The sequence below is a fragment of the Urocampus carinirostris genome, chromosome 10 (genome assembly GCF_059441175.1).
Source record: "Urocampus carinirostris isolate Australia breed hairy pipefish chromosome 10, RoL_Ucar_1.0, whole genome shotgun sequence".
Taxonomy (NCBI): domain Eukaryota; kingdom Metazoa; phylum Chordata; class Actinopteri; order Syngnathiformes; family Syngnathidae; genus Urocampus; species Urocampus carinirostris.
In genome coordinates this window covers 32589601-32616666 of record NC_142358.1, presented here as the reverse complement: position 1 = coordinate 32616666, position 27066 = coordinate 32589601, and the positions used below count along the sequence as shown (strand labels likewise).

The window sequence follows — 27066 nt, the reverse complement described above, 5'->3', positions numbered from 1 at the left end:
GTGGCCGGAAACGCTGCACAACCAAGAGAGATGACCGCAGCCTTAACAAAATTGTGAAGAAGAGCCGCTTCCAGAATTTGGGGGAGCTTCAAAGACAGTGGGCTGAAGCTGGAGTCCAGGTATCAAAAGCCACAGTTCACATACGTGTCCGGGAAATGGGCTACAATAGCCGTATTCCCATGGTCAAGCCACTTCTGAACTCAAGACAACGGAAGAAGCGTCTGACTTGGGCTATGGAGAAGAAAGCACTGGACAACTGCAGAGTGGTCCAAAGTCCTCTTTTCAGACGAAAGCAAGTTTTGCATTTCATTTGGAAGTCAAGGCGCCAGAGTCTGGAGAAAGGCTGGAGAGGAGCAAAATCCAAGTTGCTTGAAATCCAGTGTGAAGTTCCCACAGTCAGCAATGGTTTGGGGAGCCATGTCAGCTGCTGGTGTTGGTCCACTGTGTTTCATCAAGTCCAGAGTAAATGCAACTGTGTACCAAGAGATTTTAGAGCACTACATGCTTCCATCTGTTGAAAAGCTCTATGGAGATGAGGATTTCATTTTCCAGCATGATCTGGCACCTGCCCACAGTGCCAAAACCACCAGTAACTGGTGCACTGACCATGGCATCACTGTCCTTGATTGGCCTGCTAATTCCCCTGACCTGAACCCCATCGAGAATTTGTGGGGTATAGTTAAGAAGAAGATGAAAGACACCAGACCTACAAATGCAAATGAGCTGAAGGCCGCTATCGAAGCATCCTGGGCATCAATAACACCTCAGCAATGCCACAGGCTGATGGCCTCCATGCCACGCCGGATTGATGCAGTAATCCGTGCAAAAGGATTCCCAACCAAGTACTGAGTGCATCAATGGACATTTTCAAATGTTTGATTTAGTTTTGCTGTTATAAAATTATTTTTTTACTTGGTCTGAGGAAGTATTCTAATATTTTGAGATAGGATTTTTGAGTTTTTTTCAGCTGTAAGCCAAAATCAGCAATATTCAAATAATAAAAGGCTTGAAATAGTTCAGTTGATGTGTAATGAATCCAGAATGTATGACATTTTTGTTTTTTTAATTGCATTACAGAAAATAAAGAACTTTATCACAATATTCTAATTTTCTGAGACAGTCCAGTATGTCATGGAGGAGATGGTTTCAGTGCCAAGAGTGCTAGCTCAAAGTAGGAGTGAACCCACCGGTTCTCAGAACTTAAATGATTTTTTTATAATCAAAGTTAAAGGCGTCGTTTGAGGTGTTATAATGTCGGAGCAGGACTTATATCGGCCCCACCCAAAATATACACAAAAGAGCAGAGAGAGTCGAAATGAGAGGGGAACACGTTGTTTATTTCACTCAAACATTCGCTCGTGTCCCGAAATTGTTCGGGCAGACAGTCGCATTTATACTGTGTTCAGTCAGCGCTGACGTTTTGTTTTTCTCCAGTCGGGTGCTTGATCTAAATCCCAGTGACCCAAAAAAGTTCTTTATCAGTTAAGCAAATAGTTAGAATCCAATTCCACAATAATAAAAGGTTGAAAATTAAATATTTTCTTTATTATTAGCTACTGTTATATTCTTTTCCATTGCCATGCATATGGCACACAACTGTAACTGCTAATGGAGGGGACCGCTCCACTAAGTTGTGGAAATCTGAAGGCCTGCTTTACTGAGATAAAAAGATGGATGTTACTTAATATCTTGTCTTAACCCTGTAAAAATTCAAACGTTAATTATTGGTCCAACTCAATGTCGTGACTTGTTTTCAAATTGAAAACGGGTCAAGCATACTTATGAGCTGTGTTAGATTACCAAGTAATAAATCACCAAAACGTGAAAAAAATAGAACAACCACCATCGCTTATTACTTCCAAATTGTTTATGTATGACTTACGAACACTCGACTTACGCAAAACAGTAGATACGAACATTTTTATCGGGATGTCGAAAAATATCCGGACAGTGCTGTGAGTTAGATTTTGTATTCTATTTGTATTTGTATTTTATTATTATTCAGCCAGTATCAACCATCAACATGATATCTACCGGAAATCATTTTTTCACGCGAAGCTATCGACGTGACTTGTCGCCTTCGGTCGGCGCCGGGTTTTTAGACCCAACTGCTGTGTTGGGAGTCATTAGGTGACCAAACCCCCCCAATTCCAACCCTTAATGCCGAGCGCCAAGCAGGGAGGCAATGGGTACCAATGTTGTAAGTCTTAGGTATGACTCGGCCGAGGCTTGAACCAGCGACCTCCCAGTCTCGGAACGGGCGCCCTGCCATCTAGGCTACCTTTTTCCGAGTAGAGGACATTACTGTAGTGCTTCTTTCCGCCGCTACCGGCGTGTGGCGGCGCTGTGATAGGTCACCCAGCATCCACACCGAAGAAGAAATCCGGCTTCTACTTCCTGGTTTGTGTGTAATCATAACAACGTGTACTTTATCGCTAGCGTGCTAAGAACTTTGACGTTTTTATTGTTTAATATCTCGCGCATCCATTCAATATGGTTGGTGTAAAGTGTAAGGAAGAGGCGAGCCGTTTCTTTTATATAATAATAATAATAATAATTTCCTTGTATTGTCATTCTGTGTAACAATGTACACAGAACGAAATGTCGATTGCACCTGACCCGTTGTAGCGAGCCGATGCAGCCGCAGCCAACAGAGGGCGCCGCCGACCACTTTTTAAGTCTTAGGAATGACTCGGCCGGGGCGCGAACCCGAACCTCCCAGAAACGAAAGTGGAATAGGAAAGCTTGATGCGTTTGTGAAAATGGTCGGAATGCTTTTTCTCGGCCACTTTTTACCACTGTGTAGGACCTCTTGACGGGCAAGTCCCAAAAGTAAGTAAAACCTCACTTTATTTATGTCAGGGATGTGATTTTTCCGACTATAGTCGGAATTCCGACTTTTTCACTTGCGTAGCAAACAAATCAGACTGTCTCACTCTTTCCTTTATTGCTCTGGCGCGCCCTGGTGGCCGTTAGTAAAATTGCATAAATTGGCCACATCATTGCACAAGTTGCAGGGTCTGAACTGCATTTGAACTGACCTTGCAGTATTTACAAAAAAAATCAGGTATGTGGGCAAATTATTTTGTCATTTAAATCTTCTAAAGATGTTAAATTATTAATTTAAGCATGGTTTTGGACAAGTAAATTGCTTAAAACCCAGGAGCTTTGGGGGGGCATCGCCCCCCCCACTGGGCCCCCAAACCCCCGACTAGGTTTCAGACTTTTTCTCCTCACCTCAATCACATCCCTGTTATGTTTATAGAGCAAATTATTTTATAAAATGTTTATTTTTTTTAGGACAAAACAAAACGAGTTACTTATACAAACCATAAACATACAAAATATAGCACTGGAGCATTTTACGAACACATTCGACAGGTAACTTAAAATTAGTTTTACCTGGTTATATCAGTATCAGAAATTATTTTCCCCCCATTTTATTAACACTCCACTTATTGAAACATAAATATTTTGTTTGTTTGTTGTACATGATTCAATTGTTTGTTTGTTTGTACATGATTCAAATTGAATCGTTTCTCCGGCGCCGTCACGAATGGCAGCCACTCCAGCAGCTCCCGTGTTATTTTCGATTGTTCTCAGTTATTTTCGATTGTTCTCAGCTTAGGGATGCTGCTGGAAAAGTGAATTTCCCTTCGGGGATGAATAAAGTATCTATCTATCTATCTATCTATCTATCTAACTTACGAACAACCGTCCGGAACTCCTTCGTAGGTCGGGCAGAGTTTGTATTTACATGGTCATTACAAATCTCTTCCCGGGTGCGTTGAAATATCGTATTAAAGAAGATAATAAAGTGGTGAGCTGAATGGGTAGAATCTTCCGTATTTCAACTGCTGTCACATAAGAGACTTTTTGTGATTAAGAACTATACAAATTAATTGATTTGACTCTATATGTTAACCATGTCCAATTGCGTTAAAATAACCCTTTTGCTTTATTTTTCAATGCACCTATCTGCTTTTATCTTACTTTTAGCAGAGCTGTTCGGGTTAGAACACATTAGTTTGGAGGAATGAGGCCTGAGGGGAGTGCTGGAGAGTGATGTTGTGCTCGTCCCCACAGTTTTTCTTTTTTATTTCTATTTGTCATTGTAGCATAAAAGTGGCAAAAGCAAGAAAAGCCTACGCCAACCCAAACGTGTGCATCTAAGAAATGCGCGTATGTGAACGTGCATCATGAGTCATTAATTTCAGAATCTTCACAAATGCTCAGACTCAGACTAATTACAGCTCTGCTTTAGAAAATGGGTGAAATGTCCTTGGTCTTCAACAGTTCTAAAAATGACCGCCCCCAAAGAAGGGTAAAGAGAAGCGGATTTTGTTGTGTTACTTATTTTCTACCAATATTTTATCACAACAGAAGAAATGTTGTGTTTGGACGAACAGAGGACCGTTCAATTGTATTTTTAGGAAATCCCTTGAGTTTATCCTTACTCATAGCAAATACTGATAGATTCTTTGCTGTCAGAAATTAAAAAAACTGTTTTTACTACATGCTCTTTGTACAGGCTATTAAAGTCTTATCCTTTTCATCAGAATTAGACAATGTAAGGAAGTCATTGAGAACATTCATTTGTCAACTCCACCCCAGTTGAAGTTTCCCTGAAGGATTTCCTAAGAGTAATACATCCATCCTTTTTCTGGGCAGCTTATTCTCAGTAGGGTTACAGGGGTGTTGTAACCCATCCCAGCAGTGGGCAGGGGACACCATGAACTCTGTGCCAGCCAGTTGCAGGGCATATAGGGACATTCACTCATTTACAGCTAGGAACAGTTTGGACCAGCCAACTAACCTGACAGGCACTTTTTGGGAATGTAGGAGAAAACCCATGCAGGCACAGGGAGAACATGCAAACTCCACATGCAAGGCTGCGGTAGCTGTAATTTAATTTGACCTCTGGAGGGTGCCGGCAATAACAGTAATAACGTACGATATATCTCATCTCATCTCATCAGCCGTACCGCTTATCCTCATTAGGGTCGCGGGGGGGCTGGAGCCCATCTGAGCCATCTCCGGGCAGTGGGCAGGGGACACCCTGAACTGGTTGCCAGCCAATCGCAGGGCACACAGGGACAGACAACTCATTCGCTCATTCACACCTAGGGACAATTTGGACCGGCCAATTCACCTGAAATGCATGTTTTTGGAATGTGGGAGGAAACCGGAGTGCCCGGAGGAAACCCACGCAAGCAAGGGGAGAACATACAAACTCCGTACAGGAAATCTGGAGCTGGATTTGAACCCACAACAGGTTCCCATGACATGTACTGTGCCGCACAAGCGCTAACCACTGCGCCGCCGTGCTGCCGTACGATATATATAACCCCTAATTTCAATTAATACTATGTTATCGGATTTTGAGTAACAAGCAATATTCATCTGTTCTTAATCACCATGAGAGGGAGCTATTTTGCTAGTTGGTGTCGACTGAAATGATTGCTCAATTACTCATGGCTCAGGTAAGGACCAATGATTTTTCAACTGCTTTCTGAAGATGATCGAGCTATGATTCTTTATAATCTGAGATCTGAGGAAACTAGATGTCCCTTTAAATATCTAGTAGAGAAATGGCTACCATGTGAGATGGTTAAACAGAGTTCAATTACCCTGCTTGAGTCATATTCCACAAATGAGTTGTTAACTGGAATGCTGTGTTTAGTTAGATAAGTGAGCATACATACAGCACATGTTTGTGAAGAAAACATGGTTGGCATGCAGGCATGGGAAGGTTACTTTAAAAATGTAATCCAAAACAGTTACTTGTTTCCTGAAAATGTAATCGGTAACGTAATCCGACATTATAATATTGAAGTAATGTATCTGGATTACTTTCGATTTCTTATGGATTAATCCAATACACCATATGCTAATAAAAGACTTAAACAGTCTGAATAAAACTACTATATTGTGGTTAACTTAAATGAATGAACAATGTAACCTTGAAAAATAATTGGAGGAAACAAAGGTTAGGGAGTCGCTTGTAGTCCTCCATAAAAAGTGCACAAATTTTAGCCACATAGGAGAGCAAAAATTACATTTTCACTTGCCATCCAAGATATGCTCTGTTTTAGTTCACATTAAGAAGACATTAATGACCCAATATTGTTTTAAACACACCAATTGTTCATTTTCTAAATTTCCCACAAACTGTTTCCACTTGTTTGAAGTGGGGATGCCAAACCTCTTGAAAGTATTCAGATTTACTAGGCTAAGTTAATTATTCTCCGAACATAACAATACAGTGTTTAAATAGTGGATTTTAAACAACTATTAACTGAAAAATACAAAAAGAAGATAATCAGTCAAATTGATTCGATGTCCCTGAAAGCATCACTAGCGAGCAACTTTACTACCCATTACGAACATGTTTGCAGCCTCACAAAATTGCTCACGCCAGTTCAACAAAATAAGTGCGACATTGAAGGAAAAATAACATAAAAACAGAAAGAAAAGTGTTTTTTCCTGCAACAAACTTTGAGAAACATGCATTGGTGGATAAGGTGCCGGTCTGTACAATCTGCACGACAGATTGGGCTGGCGCATATAGCTCCTGCGTGTGTGTAACCCTAATCTCCCTCTGTTTCCCCTATGTGTCAATGATTGAAATAGTGACACAATTCGTATATCGGTGCATTATCTATATGAAATATAGTTTGTTTTTCGGTGTCTTTGTCTTTTCAAAAGTGTTCTCCATTGCCGCCACCCGTTTGTGTAAAAGTTCTGCTTGTGCGTCACTTGCCAAAAGACTATTTTTGGATGGATATAACTGTGGCGTTTTTGCCACGAGGGTAAAAAATAATGTAGAAATGTCCCGGGAAATCGAAAAATCCCCACGTTGCCTTTAGCAAGTAAACTGGGATCTGCCTGTTACATTCGTCTCCTTACTAAAAGTTTACTGTTCTTTGCGGCATCAAAATATCCGAAATGTGGGACACGGTCATGCGCATTAATGTGCATAAGTAAACCGATTATTACTGTTCAAATGGCTTTACATGCATGGGAAAATAAAAGAATTAACCAAACCATTTCAATCGGACTACTCGTTGTATGAATTTACATAACCGGAACACCAGTGGTTGTTGATGCGGTTATCAAGCATGACCGGTGAACAATTGTCCTAGATACTCTTACCACATACTTCCCGTCACGGGAAGCCTGTGATTGAAACAATCTTTGTGGTTAGAGACATAGCAGGCCATTGTTGATTCAAAGAAATACAAATTTTCAAAAGCAGACTGTCCATGATGCCTTAAATAATTTGAACTGCATGTCCTCCCTTGTACAACAATAGCAAGATGGCCAATCTTGAGATGAAAAGAGCTACCGGTATTTTCTTGTTTCTATTCCCTGCTTATAATTACATTACTGTATTTGACTCCTCTGTATTCTAGGAAGTATATTTTTTGTACAAGATTATTGTTTATATTTCCCGCCAGTAGATGTCGAGCTATGCAACGTGGCTTTGGTTGTAATAGTCAATGTGGGTGATTATGATTTTGAATCAATTTTAATCAGAACCATAATTTTACCCAACAAACAAATTCAAAGAAACTTGATTATATAAAGAATCATGTGCTCAAAGTTTAGACAACAGTAACTGGCTTGAAATCAATCTTTACAAAACTTAGCCTGCATATCGGTTCACAGAACCCTTGACCGCCTGGGTGGTCAGGGCAACACTCCCTGTGGTGCGTCTTGGGCAAGTACAGCCGCTTGTCAAAGAAACGGCCATCTATTCTTTCTACTTAATCAAAATTAAGTAGTTAGTATACATTTAAAATGCTTCTGGTTGCCAGCTTCATCTGTCATCCAGCCTTTTCTGCAAAACCTTTTTAAAAGCAGCAATAACTTTGATTGAATAAAATGAAACACTTAAATTTCCTCCCTGGATTTTATGATTTAGTAAAATGTGGAATTTAGATAGAATTGTCTTATTGGCCAACCTCAGTTGGATAATACTTTAAACAGCAGTTTTCTGTTCATGATTTAGAGTCACATTGTTTTGCTGATTATATATTTCTTTATTTTGTTATTTTATGGAAAGAAAGGTTTATTTACAAGTACATTGTCAACCACTGAGTAATGCTATGTTATTTATTTATTTAAATTTGACAATAATACCAAAAAGTATTTTCAGATCTTTGTTTTTGTTGCTAAAGTTTATTGACTATCAATAATACCAGTGCCCTTTAATCCTGTTTTTTTTTTTTTTTTTTTTTTTTTTTTTTTTTTTTTTTTACACAAATGCCTAATGAATATTCCAAAAGGATGCCCAATAATGTTTTGTGATTTTTACAAGCATATGCTGGCTACACATTCTGTTTTAGGGTGATTATTTCATAAATTAGAGAAAGAAATCATGTAACGATTGAGTGTTGAACTTGTTAGTTAAATTTGATGGATTCTCTAAGATAAGTGAGCATACATACAGCACATGTTTGTGTCTCTAATATTTTTCAACTGTGGTTTTATGGTCACATTTATAAATGTGGGATGGGACTAGGACATCCAAAACACGTTTAACAATAAAACCTCAGCTTTATTCGGCTTCAAGGTGTCAGGTTATTAACCCCATCAAGGTAAGGGACTCTCACACATGCCCTCCATCTACCGTCGAAGGTTAAAAACGTACTTGGCAAAATATTTCCCGCTCATTAATTTGATGCCTGTAAAACAGCAATATTTTGACTGCAGTTAGCGGTAGCCGCTTAGCTTCGGTTGCATGACTGGTGCTGCCATTATACCTGAAGGATAACATTGCAAATGTATTCTTCTACGCAGAATTGGCAGTTTAAAATACTAAATAATTGTTCACTTTATACAATCATCTCTACAAAGACGGATGTCGTTACAGCGAATCGGGGCGGGGTAGTGTTGCAGCCGAAAGGCAATGTTTGCTGACGCAACTGCTTTGTGTCTTTCAGCTGAACATCCTGGTGGATACCGGCAGTAGCAACTTCGCAGTAGCCGCTGCTTCACACCCATTTATTACTCGTTACTTCAACACTGCACTGTGAGTACACGAGCACTTCTGAGAATGTTGTTTCACTGAATAATGGTGTATGAATGTAGTAAAACTGACAAATGTCATTTACAATTTTGTGACGTTACAATGTACCCTACACTCGTGTAGAATTTAGACAGAGCTACCAAATTTATAGTTTATCACGCTAGTTCTTAGCAAATTACAAACAACGCATTTTCTATAAAAAGTACTGAAATGGAGGACATTTGAAATTTTTCTACAAATGTTATACAGTAATACTCCTACTGGATGTTTACATAAAGTTATTATTGATCGATACATTGTTGCTTGCACTTATTTCTTCTCATCTCATCTCATCAGCTGCACCGCTTATCCTCAGTAGGGTCGCGGGGGTGCTGGAGCCCATCCCAGCAATCATCGGGCAGTGGGCAGGGGACACCCTGAACTGGTTGCCGGCCAATCGCAGGGCACACAGGGACAGACAACTCACTCGCTCAGTCACACCTAGGGACCATTTGGACCGGCCAATTCACCTGAAATGCATGTCTTTGGAATGTGGGAGGAAACCGGAGTGCCCAAAGGAAACCCACGCAAGCACGGGGAGAACATACAAACTCCGCACAGTAAGGCCGGGAGCTGGATTTGAACCGACGCAGGAGGTTCCCACGACCTCAGAACTGTGCCGCACATGCGCTAACCACTGCGCCGCCGTGCTGCCCCCACTTATTTCTTAAGTAATAAAATTGTCTACGAAATAGAATTGCAAATAGAGACTAGTACTCTACTTCTCTCACAGGTTAATTGAATGATTAGTTGAATAATTGTATAATTATTCATTCTTTCTTAAATTTAGTATGAAGTCGATTTAATTATGTGGCAAATGATTATAAATGCAAGAAAAATTGGTACAACGAAAAATACATCTTTTAATTATCTTACTGCAGATTCATACAAAAAATAAATAAAAACGCCACATATTATTAATATTCGGCATAGTACTCCTTCAGTATGCAAATAAATCCATAAATAAACCTCTGTCTACATTTTAGGGACAGCCAAATTAATAACAAATTTAAATCAAGTAAACAAATGTATCCATGTTAATTAAGAACAGGCCCATTAGCAGCAGTAAAACAGTAAATAAAACAAACATGTATATTTTATAAAGTACATTCAGTGGTCTTCTGCAAAGTTTGACAAAAGTACTTAACAATTCTTAACAGTTTAAAATCAAAAGGTTTTAAACTTTTGATCTTCGGCGTTTTCATTTTTTTTAACAACTGACGTTTGTTCTTTTTATTGATGCATTCAATTTTAATCAAGTTTTGTCAGGTACAGTCTGACATCGGGCTTGAGCTCTTTTATAGCAAAATATAAGCATACAAAATATATGATGCATGTCATCAAAGCCATATTGGCTTGAATATTGCTCAAATCTTACCGAGGCGAGTCAGACTCAGTTTCGTTCAACTGTGCGACTATTCTTTGATTGTCCATGCGTCACCAAGGTAGTGCAATGATGGGCACAGTCTACTAAGTCTTCAGGTAGTCTTTTGATTTGCTGTATCCAGGATAAAATGCTCCCAACTTTAGAAGTCTTGGAACGCGGACTTGTTGACGCTGTCATTTCTGTATGTTAGCGCTCGAGAAAGACGCTATTGCAGCAAATATTGAATTTATGGAGAGATGCCTCACCTTTTGGAAAAACGTGTCTGGCGACAATAATCATCAATGGGATTCAGGGTTGACACTTTCTATCATTAATTTTTGACGACAACATCAACTAATTGTTGCAGCCCTACTAAGAACCATATTTACCCTAAAAATGTCACTTTCAACATTTTAGGAATTTTAAAATTCTCTATTCTGAAACACGGTTTTAAATATTTAGTAGCTCTGCTTAAATGAGAACATGAAGGACTTTCCCATTGTCACTTTTAATTGGGTCACCTTTGTTTGTAGCTCCACTTCCTTCAGATCTGCTGGCCAAACGGTGGCTGTAAGGTACACCCAAGGAAACTGGATGGGTGAACTTGGCACCGACCTTATCTCCATCCCCAACGGACCAAATGGCACCATCACGGTCAACATAGCTGCCATCTTGTCATCAGAAGGCTTCTTCTTACCTGGGATCAACTGGCAGGGCATCCTCGGACTTGCCTATCCCATGCTAGCTCGGGTAAGAAAATAAAATCCGCTTGCTGCCCGCCAAACTATTAGAACAAAAATTGAGGACTGTATGTAATATTTTTGGGGTCTGTTATTTAAAGGAAGTGGAATTGTTCATGGTTTTCTATTAATAAATACATGACAAAATGCATGGTTTATTGATAAAATCCATAATAAATAAATAAATACAATGTTTCCCACACACCTGAAGCGCTTTTAGTTGCGTCTTCCAGTTCTTCTCCAAGTTGTTTACGTCATGTGTTTTCGGATGATGTAACCCTTTAGGATGGTGATTACAAAGATGAGCACACATTTACTACAGCGCTAAAAGAACACGCGAATGGGGTTGTGTCGCGTGGAATGTGAGCCCTATATTTTTAGACATCAGCAGTAAGGCAACCATACTGTGGAGAATAGTGCCAGATTGCAACACAGATGTGTATTTTTGTGTGGTTGCCAAGGTATTTGGCCAAATGGCATTCGCTTGTTATCGTTACTCAGGGATTAATAATTTCTACTGCTCTTTAATTGGATGTATAAATTGAGGTCTTAGTGTAAAGGTTGTAATATCATTATTAGATTGTAAATATTGAGAAAGTACTGTCAAACCTCCTTTTGCTCCTTTTACGTATTTCATGAATAATGTAGGCTAAAACCTAGAATAATTTCTCTCAAAGGGTGTCATGAATGTTTCCAAACAGAAACAAACATCAATTTGTTTTGTATTTAAAGCCCATGTGTTGCGGAAAAGAGCAGCTCGCCATTTTCGTTGTTGCTGCTATGGAAAAACAGAATAATACTCACCGTATTTATTCGGAGCGGCAGTGTTGAAAATGTAGACATAAGAAGTAGTGGAATGCAGTCCGGAATTTACAGAATTCTGGAGAACGAAAATTAAATAAAAATAATCAAATAATAAACAATATATATATATATATATATATATATATATATATATATATATATGTATATATATACTGTATATACTACTCTGAAGTGTACTTTTCTGCGTACAACCATTGCACATTCCAGGCAGTTACTAAAGGAATCCATCGCCAATGCGATTTGAAATAGAAGTAATATAACGATGTGTTTCTAATTCCGATTAGAAAGACCCAGGAATACATGGTGCCAAGAAGGAATCTTGTTCATATTATCTGGTATGCTGGAGAATCACTATGGTTTAAGTTTGCCAAAGCAGTTTGTTTCTGGAAACTTCCTTCCCTAAAATTTGTTCCGATTTTTTTAACAAAAAATGTGAAAAATGACATCAAGCCACGTGTACAAGATTGTTTGAACGTTGGTTTAACTATAAAAACATAAACCGATTGAAGTCTATCAATGTTCAGTTTAAAGAACAACTCCAAGAAAATGTCATTGAATCACATAAAACGAATGCTGTTTGATCGAAAGTTTCATAATACTCAGTCAATGACTTAATAAGATCATTTCATTTAATACCCATTGACTTTTATCAGGTCAGTATTCACGAGGCATGAGGCATTCACCTAATTTGACTTTTTCTTTTAAACTGAGTCATTTTAAAAAGTATTATACAACGCAGTTAAGTCTGGTCACCTAGTACAGCAATGGTACTGCATAATGTGGAATGTGATTTATTTCACTAAGCTTAAGAATGGTTGAAGGGTTTTACCTACAAACATTTTTAAACACTTATGAATATTTTGTAGCTAACCCCATATTGCCTTGCTTTTTTGTTCCTAAAATAAGACTAGTAACTATAAAGGTTAATTTGGGTTAACTTAACTCCACTTTTATTATACAGCAATTTAAGACTACGAATTGTTGCTTGCAAACAGATGTATAAATGATAATCAGTTCAAACCAAATAACACAAAGCTATACATTTAAGTCAGTAAACCATTCAATAATTAAACTTTAACATGACTAACAAACAGATGAGTGTATGTAGTAGTAAAGTCAAAACAAAAATAATACTGAGACTAGTTAATTATTGGATTTCTTTGAAAATATTTTTATATACTATGGGCAATTGAGTGGGGCAGGCGAGATTTGTTTTTGTTATGTACATTTAATTTTTAACAGCACTTTGAGTTGCATTTTATTGCATGATAAGTGCTACACAAATACATTTGACTTTATTTAACGCTGTGGAAAATGATATCATTATTCTATCCTGATACCAATACTGTTATACGTATTAAACTCAATACTAACACGGTAGATAGCATCACGCAACCTCGCCTAGTGATAATTACAGTGGTTTGCTTGTTTTTTGTTTTGTTTTTTACGTTACAACTAGGGAAGTCCCATTCGACCTTTTTGTTGACAGATGTTAACTCATTTGAACATAACCCCCTTTTAAAGAAATAACCTTAAATTCCAATATATTTTCCCCTAAAAAGCCAATAAATCGAAAGGCTTTTGAGGTTTCTCTAATTTTCAGTTCCCTGTTGAAAAACAACCACTATTGGGCAGATTGGTACTGGTACTGTATAAGCCATAGTTGCTAGTACTGATACCTTATGTTTTAAGTCTTAACATTGGGCTAGTATTGGCACAGATGACTGGTATTGGTACCTGCCCCTTCTCACTGCCAATTTAAATCCAGAAAGTGACTGTTTGGACTCTGACGGGATGAATTAATCTTTTATAAAGTTCATGACCAACCTGCTTCAAATATAAGGACTGTAAAAGTGATTTTAAAAAAAACAGAACTAGACAAAAATCTGATGTAATTTTTTTGCATATCTAAATAAAAATATATGACCCACGCTGTAATCAGCAAAGCTAATGTGATGGAAGATTTGTAACAGCTTTACTTCCTTTCCATATGGCTTCCTTGCGTCCACATCGAATGGGAAATCGATCTCCTACAATGCGAGCATTGTTCATTTAATATGTGTGACATTTCCTGGTTCAGCATTCAGCAAAGGGAGTACCGTATTTTCTGGACTATGACGTACACCTAAAAGTCTCAAATTGGCCAGAAATGTGAAGGTTTTCCTGATAACCCGGTGCACCTTATGTACCATAGAATTCAGTGTATAAGACTGGAAATGCATGCAGTGTTTATAGGTGTGCGTTACTACTCAAGGTTTTACGGTTTACTACCATATTTCAGCCATGATCACTCGATAATCTGTGTGAATAACCTTGGGAAAGACAGAATAAGGAAACAGAATGTTTTTCGATACAAACTCTTTTACGTACACTGAAGATCAAAATAAGAAAACAATTTACAGTATAAAAATGTGCTGTTGAAGAAGGTTCTTATGAACATTTTCATTCACTCAGCCATGTAGATATACAAGAACTCAACTGCAGAAAACAAGCCCCAAACCATGACACTTCCTCCTTCACCTTTCACTGACTTTTTGGCACACTTTGGGTTAAGGGTTTCTCTAAAATGTTGCCAAATTAAAAAAATCCCATCCGACTCTAATAAATTAAATTTGCTGCTTTGATCACTGAAGTGAACTCTAGACCAATTCTCCTCTCAGTCAAGCTTTTTGATTCATTTATTTTTTGCTATTGAGAGGTTTGGTTACTGCAGTGTGGGTCTTCAGTCCAAATGCTCTTCAACAGCGACAATGTATAGTGAGACATATCCTTATGATATTTAGCACTGAACTGGCGAGCGAATTCGGCTGCAGATTGGAAACGATTACCTATTGACATCCTCAGCACTGACTTGTCCTCTCTTGCATTTGTCTTCTGTAAATGACCAGCCTTCTTGGGCAACTTGAATAAGTTTGTAGTTTGGGAAAGATTCAATATTCTTAAAAATACAGATTTGAAACAATCAATATGTCTTGCTATAGCTAACAGGGTCATTCATATGATATTTTCCAGAAATGTTCAACTGTTTGTGAATTGTTTTCAAATTTTAAATGGCAGTCTACATATACACATGGAAACGCAACGTTATAGACGCATGGCTAAGGTGGGGAGAATGTTTAACAACATGCACTATACAAATACAAGTGTATGGCACAACGGGTAAAAACAGTGTGATAATGAGATAAGCTATAATGCCTTTTTGTGTGCCATCTGTACCACCAATGGTCTAGGCATTCAGTGTTGGTGCGCTCACCGCCTAATGTAGGGCTCGATTCCCATTTTGCGATTTTGATCAATGCCACTTGTTGATTGATTAGTAATTGCACCATAATCAGGGTATAGCTGGCGTGTCAATCTAATTTCAGCTCGGGGGCCACATTGTAGAACAAACATCCTCTTGGGGGCCGAATTAGTAGATTACAAAGAGAGAAAGAAAGAGGGAGACAGAAAGTGAGAAAAATGCAGAGGGAAAAAATGGAGAGAGAGCAAAAGAATGCAAAAGAGAGCAGAAAGAAAGGGAGAAATGAGAAAGAGAGAAAAAGAAAACGGCAAGGAGAGTAAGCAAAGAATGAAGCAAGCGAGACTGTGGAAAACAGAAGAGAGAGAAAAAGAACAAAGAGCGAAATAGAGAGGGAAAGAGACAAAAAGATGGGGGGGTGAGAAAGAGAGATGGAAAGAAATACAGCCACAGTTGCTTTGAGTTTGGTGCCTGGTTTTGGCAACATCAAGTTGGCATATTTAAAACTGTATCTCATTTTTCTCTTGCGCTTCTCTCAGCATTGTCTCGTGGGCTGGATTCAATCTGTTGGCACGCCTGATCTGACCCTGGCTGCATGTTTGATACCCCTGGTCCAGTGATAAAGTGTCGGCGCCCTTACTGCTGCGACTCTGGTTCTATTCTTGTTTTTTTTTAGCCTATTTTCACTTCTATAGGGCGCAGGGTGTTAAAAGGTGCAGTCTCTGTAGCTGGTTCTATTTCTGTATTTAACACTACACAGGGCGCACTGCGAGATAGGGCGCAGGAGCACTCTGCTGCGACCAAATTTACAACAACACAGACGAGCATACAAGTGTGCGTATTAAAAAATACAACAGAAGCAAAACTGACTTTAGTTGTGGTTTATCAAGTATTGATGACAAAGTAAAACACACAGATGAAACAAAATTCTTTTAAAAAATAGAGCTGATGCACTGACATTTTTTTTACCAGTAATCTATATCAATCATCAATGCTCGTCCTGTTTCAGAACAGATTCGCTAAATCTCCATCAAAAGGTTCCGTCTCTTCAATTTCAGAGTCATTTCACAGTCTCATTCCATGACCTCCTTGGAAATGATGCCGGGTTTTTTGCGGAAGCTAGATCAACAGTCCAGGCAATAACGTTTGCTCAAGCGTCAACAATCCATTCTTTTCATTATAATCAGCTGGAACTTTTTGCGTCACTGTAGTCCTGGTCCGGGTTAAAAAAAAAGACATTGTTTCATGAAACAAAAGCGCCAAGATAATAATAACTTTCAAACTGCTAGATAGCCTACGGCGTTAGCATCCACGAGTACTTCTTTTTCTTTTTTTGCTTATGATGTTGCGTGTCCTTTTGTTCACAGGAGATTGCACAAAAAGTGGAAACGATCTTATAAAAACATGGGATCTCGCCCAAAAATGTTGTATGTCTATGACTTGACCAAGGCTCGAACCTGTGACCTCCCACTCTCAGGGCAGGCCATTGAGCTGGTCTACGTCCGTTGTCCTGCATCACAGACAGGGCACGCCCCACAATTTGAAGAAAATCGGAGACTTCTATGTCTGCCGTACAGTCGTGAAAAAACTGTTGTTGTTTTTTTTTTAGCTACTGATCAATTCTTGCACTATTATATGCTGTAAGTGTATAAATAGAAACATGAAATCAACTTTTATTACACCATCCCATGATCTAAAACCAATATGGGGGCAAGAAAAAACTCAAAAGCCTCAAGTCAGGTCAAGCCAGGTTTATTTGGGACGCCCTTAATCACAAGGAGTCTCAAAGAGCTGCACAGACCAGATTATTGCAAATTACAGACTATTATTACACCATCCCCTGAGCTAAAACCTTCATGAGGGCAAGGAAAAACTCAAAAACCTCAAGTCAGGTCAAGCCATGTTTATTTCTATAGCCCTTAATTTCAAAGAGTCTCAAAGGTCTGCACAGACGATAAAATATTGCAAAACCTACATGAGGGCAAGGAAAACTGATAAGTGATAAGTGTCTCAAACCACTTAAAAATGACACTCTTTAATACGACTACAAAAAAAAAAAATCTGGAAGTTCCCTATTTCCTTTCTGAAATAAGTTTAGGGTAGGGCTAGGTTTGTTTAAAACAGCCACCTGCCTGGCATGTGACACCGCCCCTTTAAAATGAGGAGCTCTTAATATAGATAAATGCCCGGGATTGAAAAAGTCATTGTGTTTGCCATCTAGCCTGACTCATCGGTGGAGCCCTTCTTCGACTCTGTGGTAAAGCAGCTCGCCATCCCCGACGTTTTCTCCCTGCAGATGTGCGGCGCGGGAATGTCGGCCAGCAGCGCCTCCGATCCTCCGGGGGGCAGTCTTGTGAGTAGTCAGCAGGGGTTGTGCATGCAGGAATTCGATTCACAAGTCGTAATAAACATCACAGGGACGGAATGGAATGTAAAGGGCAACGTTTTTTTCTTATTCTTCACTCTCCGTTTCTAGTTTTAACAGTGCATGTGGATTGATACGTTTTGGATTTTACCATCAGAGGAGATAGGAATCTCCTATATGCAACCGGCAAATAGGAAATGTCTCATGGTCTTTTTGTGTTTTTAGATCTTGGGTGGGGCTGAACCAACTCTATATCGGGGCTCATTGTGGTACACGCCTATTGTTGAGGAATGGTACTATCAAGTCGAAGTTTTAAAGCTGGAGGTTGGCGACCAGGACCTGGACCTTGACTGCACAGAGGTGATTACTGGATTTAGCAATGCTAGGAAATTTGCGAGGATTAAATACAACAATTATCTCAATTCGGGTTTTTTTTACATTATATCAAGGAAATATGTCCAGTATCAAAAACTCTTGAATTGATACTGTTTGCCAATGATACAAACATACTCTTGAACACTCAACCAAACATTTGAAAAGTTACACACATGGTTTAATACCTAAACATTAACCTTAAATCAAAATTAAAAAACATAAAAAATACATTCAATTTACATACACAAAATAATCTATATTCATGAGATTCAGATATACAAGAATGAAATAAGAATTAACATAGTTTCTTATGACAAGGTGCTCAGAATATTGCCTAAATAATTGAATAAGAATATTAGAAATTCATGATTTTTTGTATAGTTGTTAACATAAAAATATAAATGAAATTTTGTTTGCCACCCCAGTGTCCAATATTGATTAAATAAATTTAAAGCTGGAATGTAAATGTAATTGTTTTCCGTTACTGTTACTGAAAGAAGAAATAATCAAATATTGGATATATTTAGTAAAAATAAGGATCACTTGCAGTATTTCCATTTTGTATCTTTACATGTCCATAATACACTGATAGATGAATTTTATCATAATTCAGTAAGAGCTAGTGCATATTGCAGCATAGACTTATTTTGTGACTACAAATATCTAATTTCTGCCAGTGCTGCGGTATATGAGACCACAGCCCAGCTCATAGGATGGCTATTCCAGCATACTTTCTGGCATGCATGTCTTGTAAATGTGAATATTGTCAAGATGTTTGGCATCCCTACTGCACACAAGACATCCCAGATTTTGTTTAGGAAATTTAGAAGTCAAGTCATGTTTCAAGTCATGTTTATTTGTATAACCCTTAATCACAAAGAGTCTCAAAGGGCTGCACAGACCACATATTATTGCAAAGCACAGACTATGATTACACCAACCCCTGATCTAAAACCTACATGAGGGCAAGGAAAAACTCAAAAACCTCAACATGAGGAAAATGAAAAAACCTTGAGAAGGCACATCATGGGTGAAATCAAAGAAGGTGAGCAATTGGTGTGTTTAAAGCAATATTTGGTCTTTAATGTGATCTTAATTTGAGGTAAAACAGGATATCTTATCTGCCATGTGAATTATAATTTATCTATTTATTCTTTATAAACTATACAAAGAAATGTGGGCGCTTTTTGTAGGACTACAAGCAACGCCCTGACCTGGGTATCCTGAAATTCATTTTCAAGGTTACATTGTTCATTTATCTTAAACAAAATTGAGTCATTTTATTTAAACTAGTTTTATTTTTATTTATTTTGTCGGCACATTTGGTAGGTGATTTATTCCAAACTATTTGAAAGTAATCAAGTTAATGAGCATTAGCCACGGATTCTCAAAGATCTGTTTTAGGGCTATTTTTTAAATGTAGAATTATTTGTCTGTCAAGTTTTATTGAAATTAAAATCTATTTTTGCTGACAACTTCACAGAAATAGACACTGTTTCGAAATTACAAGCACGACAGGACCGAATTATACAAATAACTACTGTACTGACGAATACTAATAGGGCAGAAATGACAGTAGAACTTTAAAAAGTCAAGGGATGTTTAAATAAAAACCTCATTATTATCATCCTGGAAGGGGGATTGCCTCATTTGCAGGCCCTTCTCAAGATTCATTAATTTCCTCATTCTGAGGTTTTGTGTTGTTCCTTGCCCTCATGTAGGTTTTAGATCAGGGAATGATGTTATAATAGTCTGTTGTCTGTACAGCCCTTTTGAGACTTCTATACCAATGAACTTATATTACTGCACTATTATGGTGTGGAGATCATGTTACTGATTCTTCAAGATAAATGATGTTATCAAAAAATGAAACTGCAATTATAACATAACCACCAGGGGGTGCTGGGACTCCAAAATGACCTTTGTTTTGTTTTCCCCAATATGATGCTTTTAAAACGCTGATATTGTGTGCAAGCTTAGCGCAAGATTCTATCTTTTTTTATTTTTTTTTGCAAACTGATGGTCTCCTGTTGGATTGACTGACAAGCTGCACTCTTGCGTCTCGCCTTTTTCTTTTCAGTACAACATGGATAAAGCCATCGTTGACAGCGGCACCACGCTGCTGCGGCTTCCCGTCAACGTCTTCAATGCGGTGGTGGATGCCATCACGCGAAGCTCTCTGGTACGTTAATGTCTCTCAGCAGGCCGTGATGAATCGTGTTGTCGGCACAAAGAGATGGCGCTGTCACGCTTCTAAGATTTCCTTGAATTTGCCGGACAGAATCTGCTCTTGGGTAACACAACGTAAGAGTATTTTACGACTAAAAGCCGTAAAAGTGTTGGATTTTCTTCACAATGTGTGGCACGCACTAGAGTGCGGTGTGTCCTGTGTGTGTTTGTTGTTTAAGGAGACATAGTAGAGGGAGAAAAGAGGGAAGTGGGGGCGTTTATTGGACAGGAAAGGACAAATACTGTATTTTACGGACTAAAAAACGCACCAGGTAATGCATAATTAAGAAAGATAAACCATATATAAGTCGCACTAGAGCAGCATGGCGGATGGGTGGTTAGCGCGCAGCCCAACTGTGAGGAGGTTCAGGGTTCAAGTCCAGCTACAGAAGCCTCCCTGGGCAGAGTTTGCATGTCCTCCCTGTGTCTGCTTGGGTTTCCTCCCACATGTCAATTTAATGGGCCGAATCCAAATTGACCATAAGTGTGACTGAGCGAGTAAGTCGTCTGTCTCTGTATGCCCTGCGATTGGCTGGCAACCGGTTCAGGGTGTCCCCGGCCCACTGCCCGAAGATAGGAGGGTTTGGCTCCAGCACCCCCGCGACCCTACTGAGGATAAGCTGTGGAGATAATGGATGGATGGATGAAAGTCGCACTGAAGTAGAAGTCTCTTGCTAACTCCAAACTTTCTTTCACCTGCTCAATTACAGTTTCCAGCTGCCTATTTCACAATTTGCAGCTCGTATTCCGCAGAATTCTTTGCGGTTCCATTTTGTTAAGTCTTTTCAGTTGTTTTTATTAATTATCCAATTTTAGGGCAAAAAAGCGATACTCAAATAGAATATAAAATCCACTTTGCTCCCCCTCTATTTTTGTATGCTTATGTGTGTTAAAATTGAGACTGCGCCTATTAGTACGGTGCGCCTTATGGTTGTAAAAATATGGTAACGTTGAATTTGTTATTAACACTATAAAAACAAACACTTAGAATGACATTTTGCTTTTATGTTCATTATTCGAGATTTTTTTAATCTTTTTTTTTACTAAGATATTCTATATTTGTTCTCAAACAAAATATGAAATGCAATCCTTAAACAAAATGATCTCATCAAGTGCACGGCAGAATGTTTTTGTTGTTAAGAGATATTTTCTACGTAGATCAGTAAAAAACATATATTCCAAACAAGCAAAACAATCTACCATCTGCTAGATTGGTTAATTTTGCTCTTTATAACTAATTCATTTTTTTATCACGTATAAATACGCATTGTCCCTGAGTGCCAAAAAGTAAAAATACTTTTTAATCAAAAAAATATATATAAATGGTATCAAGCCTATTAGAATGATTTCAGTATGAAAAATCACCACTAAATGGCAGGAGTGGCTTTGATCCGATCTTTTTTCACATCTCAAGGAAGCCCCCACTTCCTAATTTTGCTTCCTGTATCCAGCGATAGTGTGTAGGTATGTATGTTGCAAGTATAGGCATAGACGTCGCTGGAAACATCGGGGACTGAAAAGTTCTGGCAAATTTCATGCATAAGCTCAGTGCTTTTTGCAATAAAATGTTATTTTGCAAGTAAAATGCTGTTGTGTTTAGGGAAAGCATTATTTAGATATTGAAGGTATCACAAATGCCCCATTTTTTTCTGCGTATACACAAAGGCTAAAATGAAATTCCACACAGATATCATTTTTATTCAGATCCAGGAATTTTCGTCTGGCTTTTGGGATGGGACCAAGTTGGCATGCTGGATGAAGGGAGATACACCCTGGAGGTTTTTCCCTAAACTATCCATCTACCTGAGGGACACTAATACCAGCCTCTCCTTTCGCATCACCATTCTCCCTCAGGTAACACAATGGCAAGCACAAACAATCCTCAAAAATATTTCCTCGTTTTTATATCTCGGCTCTGCGTATTGAAGCTGTACATCCAGCCAATCACGGACGTAGACGGCACACTGGATTGTTACCGCTTCGGCGTGTCTTCCTCCGCCAACGGCCTCGTGATCGGAGCCACCGTGATGGAGGGTTTCTACGTGGTGTTCGATCGGTCACAGCGGAGACTGGGATTTGCTCTCAGCAACTGTGCAGGTGAGCTAAAATCTTCTTGTGAGGGTAGTGTTCTTGAATTCTGGATCCTGTTAAGTATGTAAAAATCTTTGTGATATGTAAAACACCAACTCGAAAAAATCTTCAGAATTAATAAACGCCAACCTAAAATAATAGAATAGAACCGTTTCATGCCCAAATGGTCAATGCCACGGGAAGTGTGATAAGTTTGTAGTTTAGAAAACAGTCAAAATAAGGAGAGAAGACAACAATAAAGTTTGCACTTGAAAGGATCCTTGGAGAGGACTGTACGACCTCCCCTTGAGCCTTTCTGTTGGTTAAATTTCCCAGCTTAAAAAAAGCAGGTATGCCCTAATGGGTATGGAAATTCAAGAACGGCAATTTGATTGGCCAATAGTGATGATGATGTAAAAGGTGCATAATAGTCAAAATTAAAGAACAACCCTGGCAATCTATGCAGTCTCCTTCACAGATCCAATATTAAAAAGAAAGGACTTTTTCTTCCTTAGCAAGAATGTGAAACAAGTAAAACAAGTCTGGAACTGAAATAAGCAGTTTATTGGAGGTTTTATCATAACAGAAAAAAATGGCTGACTTTTACAATTATACTCCCAATTTTATACATGCATTCTGTTGAGCTAGGGCAGCCTGCATGCTGTTCATTTGAGGCAGAAAATACGTACAAGACCTGCCAATCATGACACAGATTTTGCTCTTTGGCCCCCATTGCAGTTGTAGTTAACTGGGGATAATGGATCACGGGCTAAACAGTGCAGCTCATTTAAGGTCAGCCACAATGGCACTTGTCAGTGGTCTGAATCAAAGAAATAAAATAGTGCTCTGCCGGGTTCCCATCCTCGCTCACAGTAATATAGAATTAAACATAATAGATCTCAGGAGCATTAGTGCAGTTCACTTTGGGGCTGGATACTGTAACAGCAAAAAAAGAGCCATCAGGTCAAACAAGAGTGCATTTTTGACAGTCCTTGCTCGCAACAATACGCAATTGGAATAATAGATCATGGCCTATTTTAGCATTTTAGGTCGGCCAGAGTGGCATACCCACTAACAAAAGTGCCTTCTAATAGTAACAGACAATATGGGATTGGGGATAATGGGTTGCAGCCGCATGAGTGCAGTTGACTTGAGTACCATAACAACGGGAAAAAACGCCGCTATGTGACAAAAAATGTGCTCTGCCAACCCTGCTCTGAGCAATAGTCAACCAGTGATAATTGAATGAAACTTGACAATGCATTTCATTTAAGGCTGACCAAAAGTGCCTTCTGCCGCAGCAATATGCTATTGGGGATAATGAATCATGGCTGCACGAGTGCACTTCATTTTAGACGGAAATACCATAAGGCCATAAAAAAAGAGCCACCAGGCTTAACCAAATTGCTTATGTTTGATCCCCGATTGCAGCATTATGCAATCAGGGATAATGGATTAGGCTGCACAGGTGCAGTTCACGATGATGCTGTTCAGGGACAACGGATCGCACAATGTTTTTCAACCCACGTTTCCCTTTTGGGCGTAACTGCTTTCATAACCTGGGAGATTCGATAAAAAGAAAGGGCTCAGAGGAGGGTCTTTAGAACTGGTTGCACTTTTTTACCCACAGGATTCTCTCCCTGTTCTCTTTGCAGGTTCAAAATCCATCGTTGTCTTCTCTCCTTACTTTGAGCGCCTGTTATTCTGTTAACGTATCAATTATCCCACAACTGAATGAGTTTAATAGTGACAAACATGTGCCCCACTCCATACAATCGCAAAATAGATGCTTTTGTTCCCGTCTCCACAGTGAGCGGCGACACGGCTCTGTCCGAAATCTCGGGCCCCTTCTCTTCCGCGGACGTGTCGTCGGACTGCTCGGGCCGAGCGCTTCGGGAGCCGCTCCTGTGGGTCATCTCTTACGCCCTGATGGCCGTCTGCGCCATTATCCTCATCATCCTGCTGCTTTTGCTGGTGCTGCCGTGCAGACGGCGCGGCTACTCGGGCGAGATCACCGACCAATCGTCGCTGGTGCGGCATCGCATCAAGTGACTGAGAAGGGAGGCGCGTTCAATCAACGGGCGGGGATGCGCCACCGCCCAAATGGAAAAAGGGGTGAGGCTTCACAAGGTGGAGCCAGCGGAGAACACGGACAACTTGACCGAGAAGGACAATCCTTCTGAGAAACTCTCAAAAGACACTGAAGGTGGTGCAACATGAGCTTTTGACTTCTGCAGATGGGGGAACCTGTGGAGGACCGATCCTGCCATATATAGAAATAAATAAGTTAAATACCTACAAATATATGCCAAATCAATAAATGAACACATAAATACCTAAATATATGACATATATTTTGCTGTGTATTTTTAAACAACCATTTATTGTTTAAATGAGGAGGAGGCCCAGTTGCCTGAAGATTTCACCTATTGGTGGATCAGATCTTTGTCCACACATTAAGGTATTCCCCACTTCCTAGTTTTGCTTCATGTATCCAGTGATCATGTGTAGGCAGCCCAATATGGCAAGTATAGGTGCAACTTATAGGTGAAAATCTCAGCCCCCTCGTTTGAATAACATTTTGTTGTGACAAAATACACGGAAAACATAATACATGACAACATACGCAACAAAACACACATGACAAAATCAGGACAGCATACACAACAAATACATGACGAACTCACAAAACAGACGCGACAACATACAGGACAAAACACTGACCAAAATACACGAGAAATGCGCAACAAATGACACAACGCATTATATCATTTGATAAAACCTATAAAGAAACCATGTCATTCACGACAACGTTCACAACGAACGACGAATATTGTAATAAAAAAACAACACACGATAACATTCGCAATAAAGTACAGTAAAATACGGGCTATAGAGCGTATCTGAAAAAACATTTAAAGGAAAAACATTTTTACATACATAAGCCGCGCCTGACTATAAGCTGCATGTGCCCATATTGAAACATGAGATATTTGCAAAGGCAGATGGTTCACAGAATTTTAATAATATACGGTACCTTAAACCCTTAATGTTTCATAAAATTATCATGCCTCATATTATTGGAAAGCTTAAACTCTTGGGATTCGAGATAAGACGATCATTTCAAAATACATCACGATCAGTCTGAAGCAAAATACCTGAAAACTGTAAAGCCATGGTAACTCACATTCTGTCCCCTAGCCGTCTTCAACTTCTTTGGCTTTGTTATCAACGACAACCGTGTCAAATATTAACTCGAAAACACAGGATATTGCCGACATATAAATAGGAATCCGCCTTGATCATTTCTACTTCATCGGACAGTGCTACTTGTAATCCTTTCATATCGCCACATTATTTCTGTTTACAAAGAAACACTCGTAAAATGATTCCCTATATGGGACTAAGCGTCTGCCGTCATGCCGACCCTCTACCGGTCCATCTTGGTGAAGAGGGAGCTGAGCTGAAAGGCAAAGCTCTCGATCTACCGGTTGATCTATGTTCCTACCCTCACTTATGGTCATGAACTGTGAGTTATGACCGAAAGAACAAGATCTATTAGTGGCTGAAATGAGTTTCCTCCGCAGTTTGGCTGGATTCTCCCTTAGAGATAAGGTGAGAAGCTCAGTCGTTCGGGAGGGACTCCAAGTAGAACCAATGCTCCTCCGCATTGAGCGGAGCCTGTTGAGGTGGCTTGGGAATCTGATAAGGAAGTGTTCCGGGCATGTCCCGCTGGCAGGAGGCCGACCCAGGACACACTAGAGAGACCATGTCTATAGGCTGGCCTGGGAACGCCTCGGGATCCCGTCGGATGAACTGGAAGTGGCTGGGGATAGGGAGGTCTGGGGTTCCCTGTTAAGGCTGCTGACCCCAGATTAACGGAAGATAATAGGTGGATGGATAAAACGTGAAATACATAAAATTAGCATCAATTAATACGCTTGTCAGTTATATATCATTTTATATTTTTGGTCATTCATGTTAATAGAAAAATACGCTTTAAATTTCACAACAAGACTCTTGACAGCACGGCGGCGCGGTTCTGAGGTCATGGGTTCAAATCCAGCTACCAACCTCCCTGTGCGGAGTTTGCATGTTCTCCCCGTGCTTGCGTCAGTTTTGCTCCGGGCACTTCGGTTTCCTCCCACATTCCAAAAAAACATGCATGTCATGTTAATAGGCCGGTCCAAATTGTCCCTAGGTGTAAATGGGCGAGCGAATTGTCTGTCCCTGTGTGCTCTGTGATTGGCTGGCAACCAGTTCAGGCTGTCCTCTGCCCACTGCCTGAAGATAGCTGGGATGGGCTCCAGCTGCCCCGCGACCCTACTGAGGAGAAGCGGTGCAGATAATGGATATATATGAAGCATATTGTAACATTTACATTGACCAAAATTCAAAATACACAACTATATACTGAAATAATAATGACTAAATACATAAATCTATGAAGAAATTACATTTGCCATATATTTTGGATATTACGCTATTCATTTATGTGTTCTTTATTTTGTAGAGACAGTATTTATTTCTATCAGCCCTCCACACAGATGAAGAAACCATGCACTGTTCACCAAAAATGGCGGATATTTTATTCTGAAATTTCACCCAAAGCACTTTTGGGATGATTTCATGTTCTACTTTTGCAACCAAAAATCCATTTTGGTGCGCGTGTGTTTAAATATAGGGACTTGAAACCCTTTTCGGTCCACTTTTTGATGAAGTGCAGGTCTGGAAGCTGCCTGGACAATAAAACCGCCATTTTTGTGTTATATTGGATGTAAAATG

At 39.3% G+C, this 27066-nt stretch overlaps 1 protein-coding gene across 1 annotated transcript in view; it reads left to right on the top strand.

The window, feature by feature from the left end:
• bace2 (beta-secretase 2) overlaps positions 1 to 25406 on the top strand; it is a 42959-nt gene extending 17553 nt beyond the window's left edge. Inside the window, exons 2-9 of the mRNA XM_088345884.1 lie at positions 8949 to 9037; positions 10973 to 11189; positions 17464 to 17595; positions 17833 to 17967; positions 20063 to 20164; positions 21916 to 22065; positions 22140 to 22308; positions 24092 to 25406. Of these exons, the coding sequence (XP_088202010.1) occupies positions 8949 to 9037; positions 10973 to 11189; positions 17464 to 17595; positions 17833 to 17967; positions 20063 to 20164; positions 21916 to 22065; positions 22140 to 22308; positions 24092 to 24333 (1236 nt within the window). The 3' untranslated portion in view covers positions 24334 to 25406. The remainder of the gene's footprint in view (positions 1 to 8948; positions 9038 to 10972; positions 11190 to 17463; positions 17596 to 17832; positions 17968 to 20062; positions 20165 to 21915; positions 22066 to 22139; positions 22309 to 24091) is intronic.
• The last annotated feature ends 1660 nt before the right edge of the window (positions 25407 to 27066 follow it).